At 40.4% G+C, this 22,936-nt stretch overlaps 1 protein-coding gene across 1 annotated transcript in view; it reads left to right on the top strand.

Annotated features, from left to right (window-relative positions):
- SH3RF2 (SH3 domain containing ring finger 2) overlaps nt 1-22,936 on the top strand; it is a 135,759-nt gene that overhangs the window by 90,534 nt on the left and 22,289 nt on the right. Inside the window, exons 3-5 of the mRNA XM_075274767.1 lie at nt 10,464-10,733; nt 15,264-15,359; nt 16,313-16,633. Coding sequence (XP_075130868.1) covers nt 10,464-10,733; nt 15,264-15,359; nt 16,313-16,633 — 687 coding nt within the window. The remainder of the gene's footprint in view (nt 1-10,463; nt 10,734-15,263; nt 15,360-16,312; nt 16,634-22,936) is intronic.

The raw sequence follows: 22,936 nt of genomic DNA, 5'->3' as shown, positions 1-22,936 counted from the left end.
CTTTGCTTGCCTTTGGGAAATGTCTGCATTTCATGGCAAAGTTATTTCTAGTACTATGTCATTTTCATAGCATGTGTTGTATAAGCTTGTGAACTCCATCTAAATTTATACGCATTAATTGACACGCAAAATTGTGTAATCTACAATGATACTCTGGAAATGAAGATGCTTTCTGGCAAAAATAGACGTCTGCTTCATTTCATAACATGAGCAGCATCAGGCTTCCAGTTTAAAGGGATCCTATCATTGGGAAAAGTAATTTTTAGTTAAGCACATACTTGCATAGGCTTTAGAAAGGCTATTCCTCACATACCTTTTGTATGTAAATCACCTCAGTAGTTTTTCAATGAGCCCATTTTTATTTATATGCTAATTAGGCTTCCGCATACACTCCGGAAGTCTCAGTGAGCACTGTCTGCTATTCTCTCCTATGTGTGTGAGAGCAGAGAGATGAGTCATCAGCAGTAGCAGCCTGTGCTGTACACACAGCAACCAGTGCTCACTGAGACTTCCGGGTGCTTGCTGAAGCCTAATTAGCATATGAATAAAAACGGGCTCATTCAAAAACTATTGAGGCGATTTAAATACAAAAGGTATGTGTGGAATAGCCTATCTAAAGGCTATGCAAGTATGTGCTTAGTTAAAAATGGCTTTTCCCAATGATAGAGCCCCTTTAAGGAGCTCCCATCACTATAGTTATGGATCCAATAACGCAGTACCGATCCTTATGACATACGTGCACAACCATATAGGCTTAGTCAGCACCAGATGTGCAGATATTCTTCCCTAGAATCGAAAATGTGCAGAGGTAGCATATCGGCACTCAGCACCTATAGGGGGGTCCTCATATACTTATAAGCAAAATGCAAATTAAAATTTGATAAGGATTTATGTGCAGATTATTTGCATATGGAAAAAAAAGCCCTATATCTCCGTAATGGAGGCACAGATTCACAAGGGAAAAACACTGTTAGATTAGGGTCCCCTGAATCTATCTATCTATCTATCTATCTATCTATCTATCTATCTATCTATCTATCTATCTATCATTTATCTATCTATCTATCTGTGAGGCTAAGTTTTGAGATTGTCTAGAATTACAATAAAGTTAAAAAAAAAAACAACAACAACACATGGATTATATCTGGTTTTGCAGCTTGACTAAGTCACTTTATTGGGAATTAAATGAAATATCAGGTTCATTGGACAGGTTTTGTATACAGTTTTTTAAACTACTGGACAATCCCTTTAATTATTTTATCATTGTAAGCAACCTCCTATAATATTTACGTCATTAATATTTTAAGAACTGTAACTATGAAATCATTATACCAGACCTCATATACATTATATCTCTGCAGTATCTACATTGTAAATCCAGGTAATCCTGTAACCCAACAAGTGTGCTCTTTCCTGTCTGAGCGCAGCCAAATGGAAGAAAGTGATGAGCTTGCAAAAAGGAAGCTAGATATTAACTTGTTGTTGTATATGCAAATAAGGAATAACTTATATTCACCTTTATCCTATCACTGGAATCCATTCAGTGAATTATCATTGCTTTGTGGAACCCAGACAACCTATTTATCTACACAGAGCAATCGATTCTATAGATGAAGACTCACCATATGAGATGAAGAAGGACATTTCTTAAATTGACTATTCCAAGTGGATCACCCCTTCTCAGGACCAATACTTGGTGATAATGCTAAGGTTAAAGGAGACCTGTCGTAATGAAGTCCGGTCCTCAAGAAGTATGTTATAAAGCAGGAGGAGCTGAGCAGACTTGTCATATATTCTATGGAGCACAGCCACAAAATTGGACAGGAATAAGACCTGTTCCATATTTTGCGGCCAAGACTGTCAGACTGCACACAGGACCGTGTAATTCATGGTCATGTGCATGGGCCCGAAGAAATGAACATGACAGTGTGCCATCAGCGAAAAATCTGGATAGCAGACTGACCTAGCACATGGTCGTAAGAATGGGCATAAGGCTTGTGCTTGGTCAGTGTCAATGTCTTTCACAGCTAGCACACTGACCCATTATTTTCTATGGCCCATTATTATCACAGGCCCAAGTATAGGACCATGAGCCTGGGGCAAAACTCAGGGCAGGTCCTATACTCACTGAAGAAAGTAAAGTGTGTGTGTAGCCTAATAGAGAAGGACCCAAGGAAGTCAATTTGCCATGATAACTTTCATAGACAGGCGTTGTCTAACTGAGAAAGTCTCCTTAAGACGAAAAATAGACCAAACTTTCTAAACGGTGCAGCAAATAATTCCGACAATCGAATAAACAAGCGTATCATGAGACCATTATTGGCTGCTGGGATAGGAGTAAACATCACCCAACACCTGTCAGGAGCAATGTTTGGTGCTGAGTCCAAGAGGTAGGGAGTGCCTGGAAACTGAAGGGAGCAGTGGGAGGATATTGTATTAAAGTTAATTACTGAACTGATTTCATATCATAGATCATAAAAATATTCATGTTCGTGGAATTTCATGCCATACCTCTCCCTGAAATAGCTGACTCAGTCTTTTTCTTACTTGCCAGGCAAACTTTAAATAAAAACTTTGCTTGAAAGGAAGGTTACTGCTTCTCATTGAAGAGACACCGCAGGTGTATGGAAACTTATTCACAAGCAATGCTCCATGGGAAAACATGCAAATGAACTGCCCTTCAAAAGCAAAAGAACTTCTCTCCTATCAGCCAAACAGTAAGGTCCTGCAGAAGGATGAGTGTCCTTCTTCCCTCTGAAGGATCCTCTGGTTTGGCTGATAGGAAAGAGGTTTTATTTTGTTTGCCTTTCGATAGGGACAGTGTTTGATAGTAAATGATCAGATAAGAATATAACCTTTACTATTTAGTACATAACCCTGGGAAATTCTTTAAACACAATTTAGGATTTTTTTGCTTCTTTATTTTAATCACTCAGTTTAATAATAGAAGGAATATAGCTAGAATTGAAGAAGCGTTCACATTCACCACCATGTCATGGCATAGTACAATGAAAACTGGATGATTATTGAGGGACAGCGCACGGTAATCTTTGTCTGCCATCAATGTATCACTTTGCGGCCACTTCTGGCACATATTAACAATAACTGCCTCCCACTCTCATTGTCTGATTACATGGGCAGTGTGTCCGCAAGGTAAGATTGCACCCTTCTCATGAGATGTTATTACTAGAGGGCAGCAGCACTTAACATGTCACTCAGCTGATCCATGTATCGGAAGAAAAAATGTCCATAAGAAATTCTGACATAGCCTAGACTGCATATAATATCATTCCTTTCTACTTGTGCTGACTATAAGTGTTCTGGCGCTTCATTCCTCTGTCTATTGTACCTTATTCTCTGTGTACATTCATATACAGATCCTATTTAGATTAGTAGTTGCTGCGACAAATTTACTAAGAATTTGTGAGACGATTTTGGAAAAAGAGAGTCACAAATATGCGGTTTATGACTTTCTGTAACACCTCTTACTTGTGTCTATAATAGATTCTATTCCATAAGGGTGGGTTTACACCTGCGCCCGGTCTCCGCTTTGAGGGTTTCCATCTTCTGCCCGAGAAACTGGACAGGAGACAGAAACCTGGCAGTCAGTGTCTGCCCATCAGTGTCTGGTCTCTGCGGTGAAAATTTTTTTTTCTTTTTTTTAACCGGACACAAAGTCCTGCATGTCCAATGTTGTGTCCCGTTAAAAAAAAAAAACAGTTTCACCGTGGAAAGGCAGAAGACGCTCACGGACGCTCACTTTGCAAACTCATTCAAATGAATGGGTTTGAAAACTGCCTGCTGGTTTCTGTCTCCTGTCCAGTTTCTTGGGCAGAAGACGGAAACCTGCAAAGCGGAGACTGGGCACAGGTGTGAACCCACCCTAAGGTTAGGTCTATTTCGCGACTTTGGCCGCAACTCCCATCATGCAACCAAATTCTTGTTCTGTGACTCCTTCACTCATGTTTGTAAATGGAGTCACATTCAGGGTACCGTCACTGCGATTTTTAGTCTTAAAAAGTCAAACATTGACTTTTTTGAAACAGCCATGGTTCCCTCAGGGCAGTAGGACATTATAGAAAAGTGGTATATTGGTGTGAATAAAGCACTTGGGGTTAAATAGCAAACAAATTATTAGTTGGATCAGCGTGCCAGAGCGTGTGCATGTGTGGGAGTGGACACTTCTCTCTAGACTCCTCCCTTTCCCCCTTCTTAGACTTCAAAGGACATATTTCAGATGGCTTCCTCTGAAAGTCCACTCAGTAGAACCTCCTGATGGCAGCCACAAGGCAGAAAGAGCCATATACAGGGGTACCTGAATGTTGTGAGATATGGATGGTGCTTAGGTTGGAAGGTGCCTGAGATCATTGAGGGACATATCATCCCTCACAGGTCATGGCCAATGGTCACCGTAACTAGCTGAATACTTAGTACTTAGAGCTCATTTGTATACAGCTCTCTGGAGCTTTTAAAACGTTATAGCTTTACTTTTCTGCAGAAGTAAGTAGTGAGGAATCGCATAGGGAAAATGGTAGTTTAATGCCAGCCATTCTGGGGACTGCTTATAGTGTAATAAACACTTCCATAGATTCCATTTAAAATCTGATGACCATTTAAATAATTTCTCTTTTACCTGCTGCTTCCACTAGAGGGAGCATATGAGCACTCTGAAGACTGAATTATTGTTGTGTTAAACTGGAACTATATAAGTCCATATGTTCTGAGCAGCTCCTTGGGGTGGCCACAAGCAGCTAGAATTGTAGACTGTAAAATTTGGCACATTATTTTGGTCCAATTTTGATTAAAAACATAAATCTTATTTGTGTGACGGCATATTCCAAATTAATGTAGACAACGTTTTTTGGTTTTTTTTGTCAACTATTATGAAAATTGAGATCCTGCTATAAAATTGTTTCTGGCTATTAACATTCAGAATATTTTCATAGACGAATATACCGTATTTGTACCTGTTCCTTGTAACGTAGATTTGCAGTGTCTGGCCACTTGTTTTTTTCCATCATTACGATGCATGACATGTAATACCGGATTGAGTCAATGATTCTGGATGCTTTTTGACTGTTGATATCTGCACTTCTTTGCATACGACCTATAAAGACGCCGATCATTATGAGTTCACTCTTTGTTTGATTGTAATCTATATGTAAAATGCTTCATGATCAAACAGACGATACTTGTACTGGACTTGTGCAGTTAATCTCTTAGGCGTTGGCTACCACCAGCCTAGTCGTCATTGGTGTGTGCGCTTCTGCATGAAATTCAGTGTTTGTATAAGCTTGAGACAAAGTTGCACTGTGTGAACATGAAAAACCTGCAGTGGAAGGTAATCTGTCAGAACACGCCATGAGATACAGTGTCAAGAAAAGTATTTCATCTTGGCCAGCTCTACCTAAATTCTTCATTGGCACTCCCATAACCCATATCTTCAGAGAAAAAAAATCATGACTACTAGGTCGTCTTCTTAAATAAAAAAAATGTAATTGATTTTGCTTCATTCACAGGTTTGTTCTAACTTTTCGCCTATTTTAGGTTTTTGTGTTTACTTAAAGTGCTCGTGATCCTCTTGATCGCCTGCAAGATCTGTAGCTGGCCAGCAACTGCAAGGGGGCAGTATTATCTGTGTAAACACTCCCTAGTGTACATGACTCACCTTTCTCCAACATCCTAAAATGTCAATGCAGACACTCAGCCTGCTCTCCTATTTTCTTTTTACCTGTAGTCCTTTGGATTACCGAATGGGTGTCCTAAAATTTCAATGAATGAAAAAATTAATTTCTTGAAAGAGAACCTGTCACTATAAAAATGCAATCTGATCTGTGGGCACAGTTTTAGGGCCCCTTCACATGACGTAAGCGCTCGGCTCATTCCGAGCCGTACACGCAAGTGCTTCTAAACACTTCCCATTCACTTCAATGGGAGCACGCGTAAAGCTGGCTTTACAGCAGTTAGGCTGTACAACCAAAACCAAGCTAAGCGGAGATCATTCCATACAGAGAACTGAAAGATCTTTAAGTTGTGATATCCCTCCTACTACATTATTTTTTACCTTTACTATTTTTTTTTTTTTTTTTATCTGTACCTACTGTCTCTGCAATGCCTCTACCTTGGAGCTTTTGTATTTGTATATTGTATTATCTAACACACTGAATTTCCCCATAGTGGGACTATTAAAGGATTATTTTATCTTATCCATCGTATCTTACATGGTATATGTCTTAGTGCTCAATACACTTTTTAGAATTGTACTAATGTAACCGTGAACTGCCGCATGATATCTTATCATAAAAGACTTTTCATTGTCCTCTGTAATAAGATACCACACTATAGCAATTAATCCTACTGAAGAAAGTTGGGTTTATACTAGAGTCACACTAGCATTCGGGTTTCCATTCTTCAGGTCCACTTGGGAACCCGAAAAATCAGAAATTCTATCCACTTAAAAAGCGGATACCTGCGGACCCCATAGACTATAATGGGGTCTGCCTGGTTTCTGCCCATTTTCCACCTGCTTGCAGGACTTTTCTCTTCGCCTGTTTGGGGGACAGAGTCTTCGGACGCTTGTGTGGACCCAGCATTACTAAAATTAGTAATCTTTATAGCCTGGAAGTCTTGAGGTTGTTGCTGTCTATTTCAGACTGTATTAGGAATATCGGGACTTTTTCCCCATGATCTGGACAACTGTTATTCAACTCAGCTTTTTCATGATTTTGTAACGACAACTTTGAAGCAGAAAACACCAAGAATTAGACAACAAATTATCAAAAAGACAGTGTTGGAAGTTGCTTTAAGCTTAAAGAGGACCTTTCACCACTTGGGGCTCATGCGGTTTTATATACCGCTAGAAAGCCGACCGTGTACTGAATTTACCGCACTGTTGGCTTTCACGTTCTGTGCCCCCGGTGAAGAGCTATCGGTATGGTACCATACCTCTTCACCGTCAGAAGGGCGTTAGGCGCCACTATGAGGAAGGCAGTTCCTGACTGACTGTCAGAAACGCCTTTCTGACGGTGAAGAGCTACGATACTGATAGCTCTTCACCTGGGGCATAAATCGTGAAAGCCGACAGTGCACTGAATTCAGCACACTGTCGACTTTCTAGCGGTATATACAACCGCATGTGCCCCAAGTAGTGAAAGGTCCTCTTTAAAGGTACTGTATTTCCAGGGAATTTCCTTCATCTATGGGGATTTAAGATATAATTGTTTCAGATATGCAAGAACTCAGAGCTAAAATACAATGAAAAATGAGCCTTAATACAGTCGTGGAATTTATTATAATGTGAGCTGGAGCCAGCCAAGAACAAAACGGAGCAATTACAGTCTCGGGTTGTAGTGAGGCCATGATAAATAGTCCACGCTGCTTTATAATTCATATCTAAACATGAGTTTTATTGCAGTATTAAACTATAGAGCTCTCCTCTATCTCGAAGACTTATAGAGCACAATATAATTCTTGTTCCCGACAAGAGGAAGGGTTGTTACAACCTGTCTAGTCTTCACCACCCAGCTCTTGCTATGCCAGCAGTCACTTATTTCCCCACTATCAAAGACGCGCTAAAACCATCCCAGTGTTTCGTCTTTCTATTTGTACTATTATGTTATATATTTGTTAAGCCATAAAAAGAGACGGTTGTGTCATTTCTGGAAGGCGTTCAGTATTTTTTGGACATACTGTATTGTGATGTCAGTGAAAAGGGTAACTTAATGGACTGCCGTAAGCTTATAGCAAATGATACCCGTGATTTGTTGTGTCTGGCACAGGGAAGAATACATGGTAGTATCTGACATGCGCTGCATGCTGCCAAGTACATACTTCTTTTTCAAGTAAAAACACAGAGCAAGAGCATTTCCCAGAAAATTCCCTGTCTCTGACTTACGGTAGGTGACTTATTTTTCTCTACTGGTTTCTGAGTTTTTGAAGGTGATGGCTACGAATGGGAGCTATTACAGGGGTGGACTTTCGGCTGTCCACATCTGGATATTATATAAATATGCACACCATATTAGGTTTCATGTAAAGTTCTGTATGATGGTATATGTCATCTACTGGAGCGCACTGCAATTTCTTGGTGGACTTCACTGTATTCAGATGTGTATAGCTATATAGGGTGGCATGCATGACCCGATTGTCTGTCCAAATTCCCACATTGCCATGTGTGAGGCTGTGCAATTGCCCTCTTGCACCTTGAATTCCACTGGACCCTTTGTCAGTTCTGTATTTTTGGTGTTACATTCATGGATGTGCAATGACAAGTTTAAGTTCCCTGAGATATGGGAATGTTGTAATGCATGGACGATAATGGATGTCAGGAATGCCACGTCTGTGGTTAAAGTTACAGTCAGCCATATGCAGTGGTAAACATAGTTTTATTAAACATATATATCACATCCCAACTCTAAAATACTCACCGTGCAGACAGCATCCGACATGGAAATGAAGTCTAATCTGCTTCATAGGAATTCAGTAATACATACAACCCTAAGACTCTGAGAAGTACGTACTATTCCATTCATTTTAGGGTTTAGTCACACATCTGTATAAAATTACAGACTACATACAAACCCGTTGATTTTGATGGGCGTGTGCAGGTGCCCATTCATGTTCCATGGATTCTCTTTTTGGATCTGTTTCATGGACCATAGACAACTTTTAAAGTTTATGGGTCCATGAAAATCACAGAACACACATGGACCCAAATACATTGAAAAGTTCTCTTCTGATGATCATACACCAGGTCCTATCATTGTTATCAATAGGGGACGGATGGCACTCGGGTGTCATCTGAGTCCATTCCATTATATAATTACCCCTCCCCCTTGACTTGTACAGTTGTTTGTGTGCATGAGGCCTAACGCTATCACGTAACATCAGTTGTAAGACCAGACTTGACGTAAACACCACGGTTTGGCCATCATGGAAACACTGCAGCAAAAACCGTGGCATTTTACAGTCCCTGTGGAGCGGAAATGCGATTTCTGAAACCGTTGGAAATTGCAGCATGTCAATAATACCTACGGAAACACTGGCGGTTTCTATATACAGTAGGTATAATTGAAGCAGAAAGTCCGCAAAGCAAAACTCTGTGGATTTTTGTGAAAAGCCCTGCGTTTTGAAATTGCAGCATTTCCGCTGCAGATTTTTTTTCTGCAATGTATGGATGGGTTTAATCACATCACTGCTCTGGATCCATTGAATGGTTTTAGTGCTGCCCAATGGATCCCATTAGTTCTGCAAAATCTGTAGCGGAGGCTAATAATGGTCTCCTAATGCTGTTGTGAACAGAACCTACGCCGGCCTGTATGTGTGTTTTCTGTTGTTGGGTGTGTCAGCCACAGAAAAGCTCTAATTTTTTATTTTTACAAATGATTGAGAAATATCAAGGAAGAATTTATACTTCTCCCTTTTGCTAAATCCACTCCTGGCTTTGGCTCCCCAAAAAAATGCAGCTTTTCTGTAAGACATTGAAGTGGCCCCTCACACAGAAGTATTTGCAGATTAATGTGATTGTAATTATTGTCATTTTATAGTCCAACATATATGTGGTTGATGTCTTTATATTGGTAATCTGACCTACAGACATATGTTACTTACTAGAGATGAGCGAACAGTAAAATGTTCGAGGTTCGATATTCGTTTCGAGTAGCCCCTCAATATTCGACTACTCGAATCGAATATCGAACCCTATTATACTCTATGGGGGAAAATGCTCGTTTCAGGGGTAGGCAACGTTCGATCAAATTATACTTACCAAGTCCACGAGTGAGGGTCGGGCTGGATCCTCCAAGAAGTCTTCTCCGTGAAGCGTTCCCGCGGCATCTTCTGGCTGTTCATTTACTCTGCCAGGCATCGGGCCTGGGCAGAGCCGACTGCACATGTCTGCACTACAAGCAGGCATGCGCAGTCGTCTCTGCCAAGGCCCGATGCCTGACAGAGTGAATTCAGAGCCCAAAGACGCCGCGGGGAAGCTGCACGGAGAAGACTTCTAAAGGTAGGAGAAGAACCAGCGTTGATTGGTCGACTGTATAGCATTCGGCCAATCAATGCTGGTTCTGCATCAAACTTTTACATTCGAACAGCAAGTGGTACTCGATCGAGTACAAGTATTTCGAATACCGTAGTATTCGATCGAATACCTACTCGATCGAGTACTACTCGCTCATCTCTATTATTTACCTCATTCATATCTGTAAAAATGGTTATTGTCTGTGATTTTTGAAGTTCTACAGAAAACAATATTCAGTCTAACAACCTGGTTTGTAACGCAGTTATATAGGATTACAACATCTGTACCAAAATAGAATTTAATAGGATTCCACAAAATTAAAGGGCTTTTCCAGAATCTTTAATTGATGACCTAAGGATGAATTATTTAGACTGGAAAACCCCTGTATGTGAACTGCAGAAAGAAATTCCCCGTATAACCTGATTTTTTTTCTCTTATACAGGTTCCATGTGCTAAAGCCGTGTCAAACTACAGAGCGCAAACCCCCAGTGACCTTTCCTTTAATAAAGGAGACATTATTATCCTTCACCAACAGCTAGATGATCATTGGTATCAAGGAGAAGTTAATGGAGGAACCGGTGTCTTTCCAGCAAGATCAGTGAAAATTCTACGAAAAATAGACCAACCTCCGCCACTTTGTAAAGCTTTGTACAACTTTGACCTGAAAGACAATGGCAGGGAAGAGAATAAGAAGTGTCTGAAATTTGTAAAGGTACAGTATAGAAGGAACATACATTACTCTGAAGCATAAGGCGTTGTAATCTTTACTTTCTAGTTCTTTGGCTAGGTACAGCTGATGTCCAACTTCACCCACTATTTATAGTTGACATTTAAATAGAAATTATTACTGACTAAGGCCCGGTTCACATCTGCATTCGGGCCACACAAATTTTTTGTGTGGAAACCATTATAGTCTATGGGGTCCGTGGGTTTCCTAAGGTAACCGCTTTTTTATGCGGATTAGGTTTGCGTTCAGGGGGTCCCCAAGCAGACTCCCCGGATGGAAACTCATGTGCAGATGTGAACTGGGCATAATTTATTATAAAATATATTAAGTAACTTCAGTGCTCAATGTCTTACAAACATAATGGTCGTTTTTACACATGGTACTATTCAGGAATCTATAGAAATGTGGCTTGTCCTTTGTTTCTCACAACATCCAAGAGAATTGTGAATGCAGCTTATTGCTATGCATACTTCTAAGGGCTCGTTCACACAGGACATGTAGGTCTATGCAGACTGCTAGCGTTCTTTTTTTCGCTAGCGGAAAATAGAAGTGAGCTTCCCTTTCTTCAGGCGGATTACGCGGCTTATTCAGCCGCAATGTCCACCTCACGGCAGCACCCTCCAGTCTGGGCCCATTCATTTGGGCCTACTACGGAGTGGGAAGCCGCGACTGTCAGAAGCCGAGACAGGTCACAGCAGGTGCATTTTGGTCCTATTCTGACACGGCTTCCCGCATCAAATCAGGACCAAAATACGTCATCCCATACCCCGTGTGAACGGGGCCTATCTTAGCACAGGGTAAGTACTACAGTGTTACAGAATTATTCTGATTTTTATATAGAGTATATCTGTGTATCAAATGTAAAATAAGGCTCATGAACATCTGCACTAAATCTGTTTAAGGTTTTTTTTAACCCATCCTTTTACGTTACCGTATATACTCGAATAGAAGCCGAATTTTTCAGCACAGTTTTTGTGCTGAAAAAGCCCCACTCGGCCTATACTCGATATTTTATTTTTTTTGGTGGTGGTGGTGGGGGGGTCTATGACCAGCCGCAATATCAATATATAGAATCTCCCATAAAATAGTGGGGGGAAAAAAAGAAGCTTTAAAAAAACATTAAAAGTTCTAAATCCCTCCTTTCCCTAGAATACATATAAAAGTAGAAAATTACTGTGAAGCACATTCACATTAGGTATCCCTGTGTCTGAAAGTGCCCGGTCTACTGAATATAGGGTATCTGCAGTGCTCCTGTTCCATCAGGAAGGGGTTAATAGGAGCACTGCAGATACCCTATATTTAGCCAGGCTGAATTCCAAGTGGGGGAGAAAAAAAAAACAGTCCTCAAGCTCAGGGAAGGAGCAGACAGACACCAAAACACCCCCTCCCCTTCCCCATTACCCAGCAACTACTGCATCCAAAAACTCCGACCATTTTAATTTTTGAAATTTTCCAGTAGCTGCTGCATTCCCCCCCCCTCCCCCCCCCCCCCTCGGCTTATACTTGAGTCAATAAGTTTTCCCAGTTTTTTGTGGTAAAAATAGGGGCTTCGGCTTATATTCGGGTTGGCTTATACTCGAGTATATACGGTATATTGTAAAAGCTTAAAATTGGTTGTTTACTTTAGACTAGAAGTTTAGCAGCTTTACTTCCATTCATTTCATTGACATACATGGCATAAAAAGTTGCAGCAAATACATTATGTAAGCCCCATTCATATGAATAGGACAATCAGAGAAACTTCTGCAGCAGATCTGCCACGTGTCACTATACTCCAAGATCTTAATCCACCTATGAAGCCCTAAGGGAGTAAATCTGTAAACCTTTGCTGTAACATGAAAATGGAAGCGCCATGTTTAGGTTTTATTGATTTATTATAGTTGTGTTGCTAATTTCCATGTATTTGTCAGAAATATATGATAGAGTAGCTGTGAGGAGTTTTACCGTGATATACAAGATTAGCTACATGATACACAGATGATGATGAGTTGTATCTACGTGTGACTCCCAGTCTGTCACTACATACAATACTTCTCATTTAATCTCTGATATTGTGCTTTGATCAGAAGGTGTTATTGTGCACCGGCCACAGAAATATTACTCTTTCCATTCATTACAATTATTTTGATCTTTGTCTACCAACACTTTACAATTTCTAAAAATCAAAACCCCTGAATTTTGCAAAATATCTTAACTTGTTTTTACAAAGAAAAGAATCATAAATCCAAAATAAAATGTAGATACCGATAAAATTCCACAAGCCATGTAATAACCTTTGAGTTTCCATGTTTGAAATGTCATGGTAACATATTTCTGTATTATGGAGAAATAATACATAAAGGTTCCTAGTGAACCAAAATATTGCATGTTTTGCATGGAATGGAAAGTCAACTTTCTTGATGCCTGTAGGCGATGAGCATTTTTCTGCTGTTATTGGAGGGTGCTTTGAGCCAGTCCCTGGAGAGCGCATGCTCTTTTGTCATAGAGACTGTGTACCTTTGGGGCAACATGGTGGCTCAGTGATTAGCACTGTAGCCTTGCAGCGTTGGAGTCCTGGGTTCAAATCTTGCCAAGGACATCTGCAAGGAGTTTGTATGTTCTCCTCATGTTTGCATGGATTTTCTCCCATCTTCCAAAGACATACTGATAGGAAAAAAAATGTAGACTGTGAGCCTTTTCACAATCTACATTACAAAAAAAAAGAAGAAAAAAAAGAAACTGTGCACCTTTGGACTTGTGTATTAGAGAAAGTTATAGATGAACAATATTAAAATGGATTAGCTAGCGGTTATGACAAATGCAGGAGCTGATCTAAAAAAAACCCCAAAAAACCTATAACCATCTGATCCCCTGACTCTTTAGGTACTGCACTTCGATTCTTCTAGCTAAGATTTGTTTACATGGTTATAATGGTGATATGCCAGTATACATACATCACCACTACACCTAGTCCCTGGACTCATTGGTCTTGTGCCATATAGTATTCAGGACTTTGACTGGCTGCAAAATCGTATCGTATATTACATTTCTGTAAATGTACCTTGCATGTATCTTTAAACTGTGCCGGGTGTACATGATCTTCATGGTGTGAGTATAAAAATGCCAAAATTCAAAAATTATCAAAGTCTCCTGGTTTTGGTTATTCTGAGTTTTGTGAAAGTTTTTACCTCTATGAGCTGAGGCTCAAGTATGTGCTTTATATTCTATAAATAGATGTTTTTATCCCGTTTGTTCTGCGTGACAGATATAGCGAATTATCAGTGAATTCCAGTGGAGTCTGAAGAGTCCTCTAATGATAAAGGGGCGAAGAATTTTTAAGTGCTCTATTGAAAACTTGTTGACCAGTTTTGGCCAGTTGTGATCTGTATAAATGCCAAACCATCCTAACGGCGAGAAATAACTGTCCATACTCTAGATTTCTGAGAACTGTCTGCAGTACAGATTAGGTAACCTTTACAGCCTATTATTATTTTGCTTCCAAAAAAAGACACTGCAGATCGAAATCTAAGAAATATGATGACAAATGGCAAGAATTTTTTTGTACATACTTTTAAAAAAAAAATTGTAAAATAAAAACTAAACATCGGAGAAAGGTGGAACACTCTGATATTAGTTGAGGGGAGCAATGTCAAGAAATAATGTTCCACTGAAAGGGTAGCTGAAACTTGAAACTAACTTTGTTGGGAAATCTACTGTAAGGCTATGAAAAATGGACAAATGGTTCATTTATTCATGGCCGTTTTACATTTGTAAGGAACCTTTTTTCATCAATCCCTCATATACATAAATCGGATCATCAGAAAAATGGCCATGTGAATAGACACACTGAAATAAATGTGTTTTAAAAATGACTGTCCCATCGCCATTTTTGATGGTTATGTGATGGGGGGAAGTTAGAAGCAATGGTACAGACCCAAACAGTCAAGATGAAGGCTGATTGTCAGAGTGTGCCCTGAGTTAGCAGACCCCCGAAACTGGGAGATAGAGACCAACGAGTGCTGGCCAGAGAAACCGCACCCAACCGATGGCTCACATACACCAGGAGTTTCACCAGGCATCCAGTAGTATTGTGTCGATCAATACCATCCGTAAGGAAGCATCTGCTGGGATCTACCAACTATTGAGAACATACAAACTCCTTGCAGATGTCCTTGGTAGGATTTGAACCCAGGACTCCAATGCTGCAAGGCTACCATGCTATCCACTGAGCCACCATGTTGCCCCAAAGGTACACAGTCTCTATGACAAAAGAGCATGTGCTCTCCAAGGACTGGCTCAAAGCACCCTCCAATAACAGCAGAAAAATGGTCAGTGCCTACAGGCATCAAGAAAGTTGAATGTTGTTTTTCTATTCTACTACAGGTGTCCAAATACTTATTGGTAGACAGTGTACCATGTATCAGTCTAGGATTTCTCTACCTTTATAGTAACATCATATTTTAGTTGCATATTCACTCTTTGACACTCGTGAAAGTGTTTGTGTCTTATCTTTTGTACTTTACTCTCTTATTACAGGATGATATAATAAGTTTAATCCGACGAGTTGATGACAACTGGGCTGAAGGCAAGCTTGGTGATCAAGTGGGAATTTTTCCACTTCTCTTCGTAGAGGTATGAAACACAAACAACTGTGATGCCGCTTATGAGACCACCATGTAGCCTTATGTATTGACAGCCATCTTTGTTTGGCTCTGCAAACAGAGATAGCGGTCACGCACTAAGGCTAGGTTCACTTATGCGTTTCAGTCTTCCTAGAAGACTCTGCCACAGATTCCGTCTAGAATCATCAGAGAGAAATGTCCTATACAGAAACCTTATGGACCCCATTACAATCTATGGGGTCCGCAGGTGTTAACCGCTTTTTTAGCGGACAGCTTCTCCATCTTTCAGTTCTCCATGTGGACCCAAACGACGGAGAGATGATTTCTAGTGTGAACCTAGGGCAAGTAGTAACACAACGCTTATTGAACGCCTAAGTGTTACAAAGATTGGGATTCAATCAATAAGTAACAAGTGATATGGAAACTTTAGCTACAATGTACGCTTCAGTCTATTCAGCTACTCTTGCTCTGTTACACATTGCTAATAAATTGGATTCTGTTTTCATGATGAAAAGTTCCCTTTAAGCTAAGCTATATATTTACAGTGGGAAAGGAACTTCTTGAAGGATAAATGTAAAAGCCTTATTAGACAGAGTAATTTAGCAGGCAATTATCGGGAACAAATGCTTGTACAAGTGATCCTTCCCCTACAATAAAGCTTTCTAATAGTGCCGACAGTCTCCCGATCAACACGCATTTGCTCATTCATTGGGTGATCTGCTGATTTCGGCAGGACAGAAAAATCCTACTCCTACTCAACTATGGCCCAGTGCTGCCAATGGACAATGAAAGTATATGCCAGTCGGGGGAAGGATTGATTAGCAAATATTCCTCCTGCATCCACTTTGCATTGGCCTGTATGATTAATCTTATGCAGAATAAGTGCTGGTCCGCACATTTTGTAGACAATCCGTTTTCCTTTAAAAATTCGTTGAGGTGTAATACCACATATTCTACTTGCAGCAAAACAGCACAGCCAGGCAATTGCTGGAGTCAAGCAAAAGTAAAAGAAAAGATGTGAAAAATCTGCCGTTAATGTCTACATTGAGGAGGACCCCCTCAAATGCTAATTCTTTTGAAGCAGAAACAATGCGACGAATACCAGACCGAAGACGAAAGACCCCCAGGCAGTTCCTGCTTACCAATGCTCTAAATACATTAAACAGAATTGTGCATTCACCATCGGGTAGACAGACTCCAGAGATCAGCACCCCCATACTGATCAGCTCAAGTAACACAGCCATCATTGAGAAGGCCAGGTATCTACACAACTCGCCAAACCAGGTAAAGAAGAACGGATCGTAGTGTTTTTCTCAGTATTAAATTTTTTTTACAATCCTCTCTTACTAATTTTCTATCACTGTGACCTTCTAATGTAACCTGATATCTTCTGAAGCTCTTGGCCTTTAAGGGTCCATTCACGCGGAGGAAAATTTGGTGTGGAAATTCAGCGCTGAAAAAAAAACCTCCCAATGACTTCCATGCCACCCGAAAAAACAACCCATTGAAGTCAATGAGAGGCTTTTTTTTTTTTTTTCAGCACTGAAATTCCACACCAAATTCCTCACTATTTTTCTCCATGTGAATAGACCCTTAGATTAAATTTAGACTAAAGGGTTTGTTCAGACAAGAAAGAAAGTTTTTAACTCGGCTCACACTGGTGTCCAACCAACTACTGACTGTAACAGGGCACAACATGTCCCTCTATTGGGGCTTAATGGATGCAGTATGGACCCTTAAAAGTATCAGAATGGGAGCCGCAAGTTATGACTTCTTTTACATTTTTGTATGCTGTTATTTATTTTATTTTTTTTTGTGCTGGACAACTAGTGTTGCTACTAAGTAATATGTTGTGAGGATTAAAGTGGTTGTCGAGTTTCAGACAAATATTGAGAGACAAATGTTATCGTTTTACTACAAAAAAAAATCCTATATACATTCTGTACCAATTCCTCATTGTTTGCAATATCTCTGCTTATTTCCAGTGGATAAAAACCAGTCCATGGTCATGTGATCTACAGTCCATGGTCATGCGTGTCCATCACATGATCATGGATGGATTTTTATCCGCTGGAAGTAAACAAAGAATGACAGCAACCAGAAATGTAGAAAACTGTGAGGAATTAGAGATGAGCAAACAGTAAAATGTTCGAGATTCGATATTTGTTTCGAGTAGCCCCTCAATATTCGACTACTCGAATCGAATATCGAATCCTATTATAGTCTATGGGGGAAAAATGCTCTTTTCAGGGGTAGGCAACGTTTGATCAAAATACACTTACCAAGTCCACGAGTGAGGGTCGGGCTGGATCCTCTGAGAAGTCTTCTCCGTGCAGCTTCCCCGCGGCGTCTTCCGGGTCTGAATTCACTCTGCCAGGCATCGGGCCTGGGCAGAACCGACTGCGCATGCCCGCACTACAAGCGGACATGCGCAGTCAGCTCTGCCCAGGCCCGATGCCTGGCAGAGTGAATTCAAAGCCGGAAGACGCCGCGGGGACGCTGCACGGAGAAGACTTCTAAAGGTAGAAGAACCAGCGTTGATTGGCCGACTGTATAGCATTCGGCCAATCAATGCTGGTTCTGCATCAAACTTTTCCATTCGAATAGCGAGTGGTACTCGATCGAGTACGAGTATTTTGAATACCGTAGTATTCGATCGAATACCTACTCGATCGAATACTACTCTCTCATCTCTATTAGGAATTAGTATTGGAAAACTGTATAAGTTTTAATCGGACAAACACTAACATTTGTCGCTCAATATTGGTCTGAAACCGGACAGCCCCTGGAATAGAATAAATCCAAATAGTAGAGGTCTAAATCCAAACCATTGGCAGGGATTATAATTCAGGAGCTGTGCACTTAACTTACAAGGAGCGGTTTCTTTAGGATAATGCCTGTATTAGACCAATGATGGGTATAGTGCTTAGATACATATCCTAACATAAAGTATCTGAATTCTTGGTCATAAAAAGTTATAAGGCGCCCTTTAGCCTATATAAACTCATTCTACCTGTCCCATATTGAGATAGGACTACTGTACTTCCCTACTGTCATATTCTACATCAGAGGTGTAACCTGAAAAGAATAGGTTATTTGTTCCTTGGCTTACTCCTCCTAAACCAGAGGATTTTTTATTCAAGGGTGTAGACTATGCCCATAACACCCATAACTTTTTTGGTTTTTCCACATACCAGTTTTCCCATAGATTTTATAAGGTATGATGAGACCTTACTCCCGGTGTTCACCACTATGGATGATAGATTTGTTCCTGAGCCTTCACAATATGTAATTATGACTGGTTTTATTATGGGTGTTGCAAGAATAATGTAGACAGATGTTAGTTTTTATTGCCTCAAATAAGGTATATACAGTACTGAGTGCCATTATAGTATATAGTATATATAGTATACTACTGGATGTAATCCTATGTCCCCAACTCATGCATAGAAGACTTTGGCATATGCATTGGCACATATGCCAGAGGCCTTGGTAGTACTAGTCACATTCTCCGACCACATACACAAAATGTATCCGTAGACTTGAATTGACCCCATGTATGTGTCACTTGGCAAACATTGAGGTGGTAAGCACTGACATGTCTTATTCCACAGGATTGAAACACTGATTGGGCGTTAAAATACACAGTACGGTTGCTGCATATAAACGTCTAGCATATAACTGCATATATCTGGAGATTTACTACATAAGGACGCACATTAAAGAAATAATAGGATGTGAACCAAGCCTTACCCATACAATACAATATTACACAGTAGCCTACAGGTCTCTGTGTGATGAAACCATACATACCCTATGTGGCTGCTTTGCCCCATCCACCACTGTTATTGGCCATACCCCCGGGCTGTGAACACGGTGATGGCGGTTTTCCGTTTTAGAAATCAAATTATTCTGGTCATTAAATAAAATAATTCTCATTTTTGTACCCTGGATTGTAAGTATGTTTTTGACATAAAGTATAGGATTGTTTTTTCCATTTATGTCTGGAGCAGCGTGACCTGCGCAAAACATATTCATATTTCTAATATGTTCATACACTATTATAGTCTTTAAAAAGGTATTACAATTCACAGTCCAATTGTTCTTGCTTGTAATCTTCCCTGCTACCGTGGCTGCCAGGCTGAGTGGAGCATGCATGTAAGCAAATGGAGGGTTAATAGCGAGCGGCACGGTCTGCTCTATTGGCTCCCTTCCTGCTCCTGAGCCTGGCTAATAGGTGTTTCTAGAAACCTCAGTTACGCTGTAAGAGTTCTAATTTCACGCTGGCAGCTTCCAAGGCAGAGCGGACAGCTCATTGCTTCTATCTACCCCAAACAGCTTGGGATGAGATGTAATGCAGCACACAACAGACAGACCACTGCATTTACAATGAATAATGCACATACAATTATGACACAGATTAGCCACTTTTACACATTTGGGATGTTTTGGGAAGCAGCCATAAAGAATAGTGTTTCTATACGCAGGCTGGCATCCCGCCAGGGCCTGGCTTCACTTCTGATGTGGATAACCTTTATGAATGGATGTTAATCAGTAAAGATCGATTCTTGACCTCTGTTAATGGCCGCCTCGCCAAAGTACTCGAGCCATTAGCATCCGTTAATGATCATTCACTTAAATAGCCATTAACAAGCCACACAGGCTAATGTGTTTTCCTGCTCCTTTAACTACACAAGGAGATTGGAAGAAACACAAATGAAATGACTGAAAAGGTACGTGGAGCCTGCAAATTGGCGCAAACTACTATTTGTTCTCAACTGACTTTCTGACACTGGAACACAAACATCTCCGAGTCATGGCATCAAGGCTACACCACCCATTACATTGACATGAACAGGGCAGCCGTTTCTTCACTTCTCCAGGTTTTCTCTGTAAAGCAAAGCACACACTCATAAATCATATTGTCACCGATACGTTACATAGGTGGTCCTTAGCTACAAAAAGGGCTAAAAGCCGTTGCTCGGGTGCAACAGTAGTTAAAAGCCATTTCTCGGTAGCTTCCTAGGACATAATATTTTACCTTCCATCAGCATGAGAGCCACAGTCCCACAGCAACACATAGCAGCTGTCATGTTATACGGGTCCTGCTACTACAGACACTTGTATGGCTTTCGGGTAAAGTCCAGGCTCCAACCCTGGGTTTATATGATCACTCCACGCTTACGGGCAGCTGCAATGGTCAGAATAGAAATCTGGATGGAAAACTCTAAAAGGCATGGGAAAACTTTCTTTTATGTAGAGCCGTTCACACGTCGCCATGATTGGAAGGCATCCCAATGCAGCTTGGGAAAGGAGTACAATGAGCAGTGCAAAAAGTCACTACCCAGTGTACAGCCAATGGGGGCAACAGGGCGCTGCCTATTTGTGACAAATGGATGGCTTACCATCCTTACAATGTCTCGCCTTTACGTTTAACGCATGGTATTCGACCGAGTACGAGTATTTCGAATACCGTAGTATTCGATCAAATAACGTAGTATTCGATTGAATACCTACTCGACCAAATACTACTCGCTCATCTCTACTGTCTATCTATCTATCTATCTATCTATCTATCTATCTATCTATCTATCTATCGAACACAACCCATATCATCTTTCTAATAGACATGCTTTATCACAGATGCTTTACAGTGGTGTTTAGCTTTTGATTAGGTATGTTGTACAGTATGGTGGTGACCCTAAGGCTGAGACCCCACATTGCGGAAACGTCGCTTTTTTTGGTGCAGATTTTGCTGTGTTTTTTTTTGTTTGTTTTTTTAGCCAAAGCCGAGAATGGCTACAAAAGGAATTGAAACTATATAGGAAGCTCTTATACTTCAACCTTCTGCTAAATCCACTCCTGGCTTTGGGTAAAAAAAAAAAAAAAAAAAAAGAAAAATCTGCAACAAAAAAGCTGAGTTTCCGCAACGTGTGGCCTCAGCCTAAATCTGACTTCTGTACTCCGTTACAATATTAGGATAAGAAAAGGGACATAGAAGATATAATAATTTATTTGATAATACACCTACTTTTCCCTGTGGTCGCTGCTGTGTCTGGGTTGCAAAAGCCAGGGGAGTCCACAGGTCACCCACCCCACACTAAGACTCTAGACACACAAAGGTGAAAAATGTCACACTAAAGGGCTGTGGCACAAAAGGGGACACATACTGTATGGGAATGATAGAAAGCTTACATACACAGACATGTTATGATCAAGTATTCATTGCAATCTGGGTCTAGATAGAGAAGGAAAGGGAAATGTAAATGCTGTTAACATGTACTGATGCCATTCAGTTGATAGTCAGGAGGAGGCATTGAGCAGGGGGGGGGGTAAATTTTTAGTTACGCCCTTGCTTCTTTCTTTACCCGTATGCTTTATACCTGCCCCTTTAAAAGACCGACTGCCATTTTAAGGTGTTTATATTTAGCTGTGAAGAAATGGCTTATCACACGTATTAGTCTTCGCGGTCACATAACTTCTATTTGTTGGTTACACTGTTGCAGAAGATACAATATCTCTCTTTCCGTTGCTTCGCCCCAGCTTTGGCGTTATTTTTAACATGCTCTACCCGTGTGAAGTGCGATTTAAAATGACTATGTGATAACGTTGAAGTCTGTGCAGAGTAAACAGACATTTCCAAGTTATCAACTAGCACAGACTGTGTTGCCGGAGGCTTTGTACCTTATCAGTAGCACTTGGGGTCCAAGAATACAAATAAGCTTGTTGACAAACATGCTCTGCTACCCCTGGAAACATTTATTGTGCAGCCCACTCTGCAGCACAATAACATTTTTGTATAATTTTTTTCCATATATATTTTCAATACAGTTCTAGCATTTAGAATATTTACAAATCATTTGCTATAATGCAAATAATAGTCACAACGATGTGTAATGGCATAGAATCAATTGACGCATAATGGGAACAGTCCGGGTGGAAGACTAAGGCATCCACGATCCATTATATTAATGATGAACTATTAGGTAATGAGATCCCAATCTAAGGTTGCTTTGTGTGCATTTGTCACAAATCATTTGGTGGATTGTTCATTAAATTTGTTCAGCTTTTCCAAAGATATGAGCCCTTTTAGCATTGACGCAAATTATGGTCTAGTGCAGATTCTCTGGTGGTGCCTGTGTGTGCTGTGTGTCATGCAGTGCCGCCCATTTGGCTTATAGATCCTAATTTGCATCAAGACTAACCAAGTGTATATCTTTGGAATGGCTGAACAGATTTGCATATACAAAAAAACAAAATGCTCAGGAAAACAGATCCTATCAGATGCTATTGGACTTTTAAAACCTGGTGACAGGAACTCCTTAGGCTGAGATGCAGAAGGTCGAAATACAGTATAAGAGCTTTTTATATATTTCCTATTCCTTTTGTAACAAATATTGGCTTTGACTCAAAAAAAAAGCAGTAAAATCTGCAACAAAAAAAGCTGCGTTTTTGCAACGTGGGGCCTTAGCTTTAAAGAGACTATGGAGCCCTGGGGCTGAATAAATATGGAAGAATGCGTCAAAACCTAGATAAAGCTGCCCAAATGTGTTTCTACTAATTGAAGTCATGGCAGTTATAATTCCT

This window comes from Leptodactylus fuscus, chromosome 5 (assembly GCF_031893055.1).
Source record: "Leptodactylus fuscus isolate aLepFus1 chromosome 5, aLepFus1.hap2, whole genome shotgun sequence".
In the NCBI taxonomy this organism is placed as follows: Eukaryota; Metazoa; Chordata; class Amphibia; order Anura; family Leptodactylidae; genus Leptodactylus; species Leptodactylus fuscus.
Note: the sequence above shows the minus strand (reverse complement) of the source record. Positions and strands in the feature narration are given on the sequence as shown.